The following is a 10,000-nucleotide window of genomic DNA, read 5'->3' as shown; positions in this document are numbered from 1 at the left end:
CATTTATGATCAGACTAATTTATAGTCAGCATTGACCCATCTACCTCGTTGTCATAGCAATACCATTATGTAGACAACATCAGCCATTTCTTGAAAGGAATATGGAACAATCATACATACACATTTTGACACATGTTTATAAACACGGCAATTACTTCATTCCATCCAATCAAGTAACGTACCAATCACCATGGCACACTCAAACCTTTGGATGCGCTCTTTACTATGATTACTGAGCAGAATGCCGCCAATGGTTGAAATGTTCCATTTTTGATCACAGAGTAAGTGTTTTAATAATTACATTCTATGCCGTAGAAAATGTCGAAAGAAGGCGGGAATTAACGAAGAAACGAGCCGAGTACAAAGAAAACAGGGTGCGAGAGAGACTTGCACAGAAATTGGAAATGTCACGCAAACTATGGGAACATCTAAGACAACAGAAAAAAAGTGAGTGCATAAAATTGAAATCTTTAGATTTTTAGTGCATTTCATCAAGAACAATTATACTACTAATATATGTAGTATAACATTATACATAAACACTGTGTAATGGCTCCTGTGTATCTTGCTTGATACTGTATTATTTACACCTCTCTACATACATCTGCATATGTATTGAGCACCGTTACCCCAGGTATATATAAAAATCAATATATATTACTTGTTGTAAAGTCAACTCAAGCCATCTAAATTTTGATGATTTAAGTTACTGTTGATGATAGTGCTGTCTTATTTTATTCAACATCTCTGTTCTTCAGAACGAGGGTTCGACGAAGTGTCAAAGAAAAGTACACAAACGCCTTCTTCCGGAAAGACTACACCCATTAAGAGTAACTGGAACATTATAGAGACCCTACAAGATACATCTGTGCAAAGCGAGCTGCCAAAGGTATGGTCTTGGTTGTTTCTATGGTTACAATAATATATTTAGCCAATCAGACCCAGCCTTTCCCTATCTCTATCAAAACTGGTCAAAACCCTGTCATATTCAAATTAAATTGTAAGTTCGTATTGATTCAGATGAACTTAAAATGCAAAAGCCATTGCTTACATGCAATTTTCCATGACAAACAGACAAATGGTCAACAGAAAAATATATCATCCATTAAGGTGGCAGTGCCACATTGAGAACTTGTATTGTATATTTGTGTTAACAGTGTGTGTATTTCATTTGTGTACATGACAAGAACGTCGTTCGAGACTTGAAAGGAAATATTGTTCTACCTTCAATGTTGGTTAATCGACTCTCTAAACCTACTATTCCAATTGATAGCTCATCTAGTTGATTTCTATCCGGGAATTTTTGTGTGCACAGTATAAGGGTGCTTTTAGTACTCAGCGATAACAGACTTTTTTTATAATTTATCTGTAACCTTTTAGGGATCTACAGATGCGGCAAATGCTCTTCCTCCTATTACGAAGGTTGACGTATCTGTCAAGGATGAAGCCATGGCGCCAGTCACTGGGACAGAGGAAGGTCAGGTTGACAAGTCTAGCAGCTCATTTCTTCATTTCCCACCAATTGACAAGGAATACCCCCTCACTACACCTGATGGTATGGTAAAAAAAGAATCCAAACACCCAAAATTGGAAGGACAAGAACTTGAGCAAGTTCTGGGAAAGATTGGGCTGAGTGACTTCCATGGGGCTACTTTTGTGGTAGATGAGGAAACATCTGAAGATCTTAGAAAGTAAGAATCCTTTAAAAAAATTTCCTCATCATTTTATAATATGGATAATAAAGTTATTGAAGAGAATTGAACTGAATATATCCGAAATGAATACCTCATGGCTTGTAACTTTGTTACTGAAGTTGATGACTACATAGATTTTTTATTTTATCGTGGTGAATGAAGTGTCTAATTGGTTTGCACTGATTTTAAATAGTGAGGTCACTTTTCTACTGCTACAGTTATATTATGAATAAATTAAACAAACTACACTACAACCTGTCAAACGTGCAGTTATTACGTTTCATTTACAAATACTTTTGACTCTTAATGTATATAAAAATAAGAACACTACTTTAATTTCTATGGGACAGTTTTCAGATTGAATGACGAATTATAGAACTTTGCTGGTATGTATGTGTGTACACGTGTCTCCGAGTTTCTCATTATAAATGCATAATACTTGAATATTATCTCTCTGAATAGAAGTGCAGCGCAACTACAACCTAAGTATAGCATAACTCCTGAATCAGACGTGCCAGCAGATTCTACAAAAACCGTTGGAGAAGACACTGTGATGTCACCTTTGAGTGACAGTGGTACCCAAGATGGTCAGCAAGAAACACAGTCAAGTCAGGTTTGGATATGTACCTACTACATGGCTTGTATACTCCTTTCAAAACATACTTTCCCTATTTAACTACTACTTCATGCACCTAAATAGGTTACTGATAATCATTTTCCTTCGATGATGCATGTAACTCCTACAAAGAACACCCACCCTCACCTCATGATAAATGAAATCATACCACACTTAATTTTGTTCATTTTGCATATTTATTTTCCATATCCCAACTTGAAATGAATAATCCATCTCTGGAAGTCTGTTAACATCTTCATGCTGCATATTTCAAGCAGTTGATTCTTTTGATTTTGCTTTTTCACTTCCCAGAATATTATCCATATAGAAGCAACTGGAGATTCTTCTGAAGAGATGCTGCTTACCTGTGCACAGGAAATAGTTCGAGCTGTTTTTGAAACATCTTTGAGTACTATGAGTACGCAATCTCACAAGGACATGAAGTCTAAGAGTCAAGCAGATCTAGAAGATGATGATACCTGTAATGAAGTTACTGATGTTGTCCCAGCTGTCGATCTTCTTAAGCACTACAGTGATGAAACCTTAAATGACGACGGTGCCACAACAAGTGGCTACACGAGTGGTTTTGAAGATGATGGGGATGAAATACTCGGAATAGTAGAAAATGACGTGTTTGCGCAACGGCGTGAAAGCCAAATAAGTAAAAGTATTGACTTTGATGGGTCGTCAAGTGAGAGTGAAATATCTGATGACGAATCAGATGAAGATGAAAAGGAAAAGGAAATGACGGCAATCATAGTAAATGAAGATGATATCAGTGAACCATTTCGAGACAAGGATGGTAATATTTTAATCACTCCTTTGGTACATAAAAATCTGATTCACTTGAGTGAAGATATAGTTGGTGATAACCTTTCTGCTATATCCATGAGAGATAGTTTGCTTGGTGGCGTACCAGTCAGCAAATCCGAACCAACAGCCAGGAACTCTTTCCGTAACATCTTCAGACCAGATCTGACATACAGCAAAGGTTCAGCAAAATGTTTGCAAACCAAACTGTCTTCCTACGTCTCTCATCTGTCTTCAAACAATGAAGGAAGCATCTTAAAGATTGAAGAATATGATGAAGACACTGATCCACACGACCACGTTCTACCTCGACATGATTCTTCAGAAAAGGTTCTTCATATTGCAGAAACTGAAGGTGTTTGCTACTTGCCAAAGAAGTACGCATATGAACAAAAGAAAACTGAGACAGATGAATCCCATGATACGCACAAGGTTGATGGTAACGTCAAACCAAGCCAAGGGGAACATTTGAATGTGACTCCTCCAAGTACTGGGCAAAATGAGAATAGTCTAGAAGTCAGTACAGTAAGTAAGGAGATGTTGGCATTGCAAGCAAAGAGCAAACAAAGTATTGAAAAAGATCTAGAGGCCAAAACTACCAGTGGAGAGGCATTGCAAGCAAAGAGCAAACAAAGTATTGAAAAAGATCTAGAGGCCAAAACTACCAGTGGAGAGGCATTGCAAGCAAAGGGCAAACAAAGTATTGAAAAAGATCTAGAAGTCAAGACTACAAGTGGAGAGGCATTGCAAGCAAAGGGCAAACAAAGTATCGAAAAAGATCTAGAAGTCAAGACTACAAGTGGAGAGGCATTGCAAGCAAAGGGCAAACAAAGTATCGAAAAAGATCTAGAAGTCAAGACTACAAGTGGAGAGGCATTGCAAGCAAAGGGCAAACAAAGTATCGAAAAAGATCTAGAAGTCAAGACTACAAGTGGAGAGGCATTGCAAGCAAAGAGCAAACACAGTATCGAAAAAGATCTAGAGGCCAAGACTACAAGTGGAGAGGCATTGCAAGCAAAGAGCAAACATAGTATTGAAAAAGATCTAGAAGTCAAAACTACAAGTGGAGAGGCATTGCAAGCAAAGGGCAAAGAAGGTATTGAAAAAGATCTGGAAGATAAGACGGCGAGTAAAGAAGTATTGGAGTCCAAAGTTTCCAAAATTGTAGAGAAACCTTTGAAAACTGCAAAAAGCAGTAGGAAATCACTGAATACTAGAAGCAAACAAAGTGTTATAAGTGGTCTTGGAACTAATGCAAGAAGTGAGCAAACTATTGGAAAAGATCTTGGACATAAGGCTAGCAGTAGAAAGGTGTTAGATGTCAAGAGCAAACAGAGCGTCGAAAAAGATCCTGGAGTTGCTAGAACTAGTAGCAAAAATGTATTGGATGTACAGAGCAGACAAAGTTTTCAAAACAATAGTGGAAATAGGGTTGGCAGCAGAAATATGTTGACTACAGCAAGTAAAGAAAGTGTCGAGAAATATGTCGATACAGGGAGTAGTAGTGGAAAGGTTTTGGATGTTAAGAGCAAACAAAGTATTAGCAAAGATCTTAAAACTGGAAGTGCTAGTAAGACTTTGTTTGATGCAAAAAGCAAACAAAGCAAAGAAGGCCTTAGAAGTAGATCTAATTCTATCAAAGGTCTTGGTTCAAAAAGCCAACAGAGCGTGCAGAAAGACCCGGAACGTAAATCTGGTAGCAGACAAACACTGGGCGTGAAGAGCAAAGAAAGCATGCAGAGAGATGTAGGAAATAGGACTGCGAGCAAAGATTTAATAGAATCCAAGACCAAAAAAAGTCTAAGCAAAGACCTAGGAAGGAGAACTAGCAGCAAAAAATCTTTGGATGCCAGAAGTAAACCAAGTTTGCACAAATCACAGGAAGTGATGAGTGATCGAAAGGATTCGTTGGGTGCGAAGAGCGAAGACAGCGTTTCTAAAAGTCTTGGAAGCAGTACTAGTAGCAAAAGGATGACCATCGGGAATAGCAGTGAAATTGTGCAAGTAACTGAACAAGCCATCGCAAAAGAAGAAAACGCATTGGACGCTAGGAGCAAACAGAGTAGTACTGAAGGACTTGACATTAAAGAGCGAGCATCGGCTACCACTAGTAAACAAAGTTTAGAGAGAGACATCGGAGCAATAGTTTCTGTAAATCAGATAACGGGTGATAAGAGTGACCAAAATGTGCATATTGACTTGGAATCAGAATCTGGAGGTACAGAAACGTTGAATAGCGAGAAAAAACACAGTACTTCAGATATGAAGAAAATTGTAGCCATACAGAAGGACAACAGTCTTTCCAAACTTGAAATAAAGACTTCACGAAGTGATGAAACGGAACATCATGAAACAGCTGTTGGTGGTAAAGACCGTGACATCAAAGATACTGACATTGATGGGAGCGTTCATACTGATAGTGATCAAAGTGTCAATAAGCAAGATGGAAATGATATCAAGTCACCTGGAACAAGCAATAACAGTTTACTGAGGCGGATATCGGACAGCTTATCAAAACTAGTCTCGAGGAAAAATTCCAAAGCTGAACCTACAATTGAACATTCGGCTACAGATGCTAAATCCTCTACTGAACAAAGTAACAAGAAGGAAGATACTGACGGATTCTAATATCAATTATTATTAGGATAATCATTTCCATTGTGACATCTTACATTTATTTCAGAGCAAAGACTCTTACCATAATTCAATACTTACAAACCTTTGTTAAAGGAATGATAATATACTCTATTTGGATTTAAATTTTACAAAGATGGGCATTTGCCAGGTCTTCCAATACCCAACGACAGTCTCTGTGTGGCAATGATTGTACAATATTGTGTTCAATAAATTTGATCACTTTAATAATTTGGTTTCTGAACGCTATGTCTTTTCACGAGTTTCAAAAGAAATTTCTTTTGTTGTCTAAGATCTTATAAATATCGATACATTTATTTTTCTTTTATAAGTGAAGATCAAATTTAGTGATACAAATCAAATAGTTTTTTTTGTTTAAATCACTGTCTTAGTACAACCCTTTGAGTGAGTGGGCTACATGTGTGAAAACTTGCAAACATTTTTTTTCCATTTTTGGCATTTGTTTATGAAATTATGAAATTGATTAATCAAGGAACATAGCATAAAGGAAGATTTATTTGCATTCAAGGAACAGTCTAGAACAAGTACTATACTCGAAAGAGCTACAAACGAAATTATGAATGATATCAATATCAACATATTAATTCTTCTCATCGGAAATGTGGCTGAAGCATGGGTTTGTTTGTTTGTTTGTTTGTTTGTTTTGGTGTTTTTTTCATTTCACTGTTTGTTTGCTCGTTTGTTTGTTTGTTCGTTCTGGGGTGGGTTTGTGCCAGCACGCATACATTTTGTATCTGTGTTGACTATTTACATAGTAAATCGGTCTGGAATCTCTCGTTGAATAGCTCACATACACATATTGCATTCAACCTTATCTTTACAAATAGACTAACACTATTTAAAACTACTTTATTTGATCTCAAAAAAAGTAAAAGAGAAACTACATTGTAGTAGAAACTTGTGCAATGAAATGATCAATAGATTTTCTTTACTGAGATTTCTTCTTTCGGCCAGGCAGGATGACTTTCTCCAATTCGATCATCGGCATTTCTACAGCCATGGATACAATAAAAGCAATGCCGTAGCTAGTCACCAATAGTGCTATGTAAATCAAAGCCTGTCGATAGCAAGGAAACAACAGGGTAAAAAGAAGTCAGAACAAAACTAACACACTGTCTTTTTTATCACAGTATATTTTCACTGTTTTCACAAATATATGAATTCAAAAGAATGAATTGTCTTACCAGAGTAGATCAACACTTATTGGATGAATACAATAAGATATAGGTTACTGAAATTGTTGAAATCACCCATAACTGGTGAGAATGGCGTCGGAATTTATTCAGTAGTGCTCGGTGGCAACTGAATCGAAATGTGCTTACACGCACGGCTCTACGGACTCAGAAATACAGATAGACATACTAAAGTCTTTAAGAACAAATTATTCCATTTGCGATATACTACCAAACCAGAGTGACTATAGAGTTTCAATTAGGTAGCACATTGAACGTTTCACACAACGTGTTTTGTAACAAAATGTAGACATTGAAAGCGCGCAGGCATATAAAACAATACATTTTATCTCGCTGTGAGCACAAATCAACATTACTGACAGATGAAACAAGGAAGATTCAAACAGAAAACTGTTTATTTGTGTTCATCGCGTGATAAACATTTCATGGGCGCTCGCTGTATTTTGTTTTGTAATGTGTAACAGAACGGTAATATGAAAAACACTGTGTCGCCTAATTGAAACTCTATAGTCTTCCTGAGTTGGTAGTAACTGTACTTACAAAGTTGATGTCAGTATAGAACCACAATGATTTTAATCCAAACGTAAACATAAAGATAATCATGAGATGGACCAGATAAGCACAATAATTCAATTGTGCCAATGGTTTCCAATAACTCGATGATAGGAAGGATTGAACTGGGCCTGAAAAGTAAACAAAATATGGATATACATAGGTAAAACCATCATTTTAGTTTTATTATTTCATACCGTCTCTCTTTATTTTGGACCCAAGTTACCAGATAAATGAAATCGTTCTTCTGTAGGATAGACACAGGCAAACATATTGTGCCATTTTAAATCTTCGTAATGCCACTATTACTACGTTGACAATACGTAGTCGTCGTAATCAACAACAACATCACCAGCATCATCATCATCATCATCATCATCATCATCATCACCACCACCACCACCACCACCACCACCACCACCACCATCATCATCATCATCATCATCATCATTAATATAAAAGTATACTTCTCTAAAGCCTCTACAGTGTTTTATCTTGTCAGTTTCCCTGCCAACCCGAATACCAAAGTGCCTCTACACGTACTATATAATTATATCACCTTACCTCCATTGCCAGTGGAACATGCAAATATAACCCAGGCAACAGTCAAGGAGAATCCAAATCGGTTCATTGTAATGTAGAACACAGCGACTCCTTGTGGTATTTGATAATTGACATCAATACCGAATTGTCCATACACAACTGCCCCAGCAATTAATAAGGCAACGTTCCACATGAAAACATTAAGACACTGTGGTGCAATACAAAACGATTCATCATTATTAGAACGAAATATCAGTGAAAAATAGTGTAGTGTAGTGTAGTGCAGTGCAGTGCAGTGTTGTGTAGTGTAGTGTAGTGTAGTGTAGTGTAGTGTAGTGTAGTGTAGTGTAGTGTTGTGTAGTGCAGTGCAGTGCAGTGTAGCGTAGTGCAGTGTAGTGTAGTTCAGTGTAGTTGTTGTTACAGTGGTGTTTAATATAACGTGTGATAAATTTGTAGTAGTAAATCTGTATATTCAGAAATATGGTAAATAACGCCTAACGAAATCATTTCGGCATATACTGGACGTTATATATTATAACACTGCTGTGGTGGCAAAACAATATAATAATTCATTGATAAAACAGTAAATCTTGGCATCGTCCTTTGTATAATACATGTAAGTAGATGGAAAGACTGATATTCGCTTATATCAGGTCTATGGTGTTGAATGTACCACTACCTAATTTCTCTAGACAAATAGCTTGTGAAGAGTGTTGACTTCGGGGAGATTAAGTAGAGCTTACAAGCACAAGACGTGACGACGTTATCGTTTAGTGAAGTGCGCCATCAAAATTTGCAGACATAAGATATTCCTTTCACGTCAGCGAGCCGCTTATGACGAGCAGGTTTGAAGTAGCGAAGTGCGAGAACATAGTTTAGCTTAAACTCCCCCCCCCCCTCTCCCACTCTGTGTGCCGACAAATTTCAGCGAGGATAAAGTCAAAGCATACTGTTTAACTGCTTTGTGCAGAAAGATGTCTGACGTCAGGATCTACTTTAACACTACGTTTGATATATTTGTGATAAATATATGATGAACAAATGAAACATCGCATTGCCATCGCTGCTAACACTGCCATCTCTGCTATAAGAACACCGAGTTAACCATACCTTGTTTATCTTGACTTGTTTCCCATTTAATCTGAATATTACGTATCCAAGTGCAATACCAAGGATGTATTCTGGTATTCTGTAGTACGGCTTAGAATAAAGCCAATCTCCACCAGCCGGCTCATACTTTGCCTCCCCATACCCCCTGAATACATTGATAAAAATAACATCAATTTACCAAGAACAGTAATATTAATATCTATAATTGTTAAAAATATAAATCGCATGTTGAGATGATCTCAAGTTATAACAAAGCTCAGAAGGCTAGTGTCACCTGCAATTATTTTTTGAAAATGATATGACGTAATAACTTACTTTTGTCCACTACCAATAGTCATGCCTTGGACTGTAGCAAGATAAGCAGACGTTGCAAATGATGCCAGTGAGACAACAATGGACAAACAAGTGCCAGCTTTCCATGACCTGTAGGCAGACAAGATATATCAAACGACTTAAGTACATGTACATGTATACCGTGATGTGAACTTGTGTGGCAGTAACAGAGCACTGTTTGCATGTCTCATCTATATTATACACTGATCATAACAGCAATGTTTATATAGTAACGAGTTAAGGTAGAATGCACCTATCATCATATTTCTCCGAAATAAAAGTTCTTCAAAACCCACCAAATACAAAATTGGCTGTGTGAAATGTTGTTCCCGGTTCTTTTGAATAGTAAAGAAATGTGGGTGTTCGTCGTCTTTTTAAAAATGTATATTGACAGTTGTTTAGTTTATTATAGCGTTAACACAACATACGTCCGTCCGTCTGTCGTCCATCCATCCATCCATCCATTCATTCATCCATCCATCCATCCAGACACA

The 10,000-nt window shown here is 37.1% G+C and overlaps 1 protein-coding gene across 1 annotated transcript in view; it reads right to left on the bottom strand.

Moving 5' to 3' along the window:
* Positions 1 to 6,703: 6,703 nt before the first annotated feature.
* Positions 6,704 to 10,000, bottom strand: part of LOC144444936 (nose resistant to fluoxetine protein 6-like) — a 12,219-nt gene continuing 8,922 nt past the window's right edge. Inside the window, exons 10-14 of the mRNA XM_078134487.1 lie at positions 9,489 to 9,596; positions 9,174 to 9,318; positions 8,085 to 8,271; positions 7,509 to 7,651; positions 6,704 to 6,832 (exon numbers count right to left, since the gene is read on the bottom strand). Of these exons, the coding sequence (XP_077990613.1) occupies positions 6,704 to 6,832; positions 7,509 to 7,651; positions 8,085 to 8,271; positions 9,174 to 9,318; positions 9,489 to 9,596 (712 nt within the window). The remainder of the gene's footprint in view (positions 6,833 to 7,508; positions 7,652 to 8,084; positions 8,272 to 9,173; positions 9,319 to 9,488; positions 9,597 to 10,000) is intronic.

Source organism: Glandiceps talaboti, chromosome 13, assembly GCF_964340395.1.
Source record: "Glandiceps talaboti chromosome 13, keGlaTala1.1, whole genome shotgun sequence".
Classification (NCBI taxonomy): Eukaryota; Metazoa; Hemichordata; class Enteropneusta; family Spengelidae; genus Glandiceps; species Glandiceps talaboti.
This window is presented reverse-complemented; position numbering and strand designations above follow the sequence as displayed.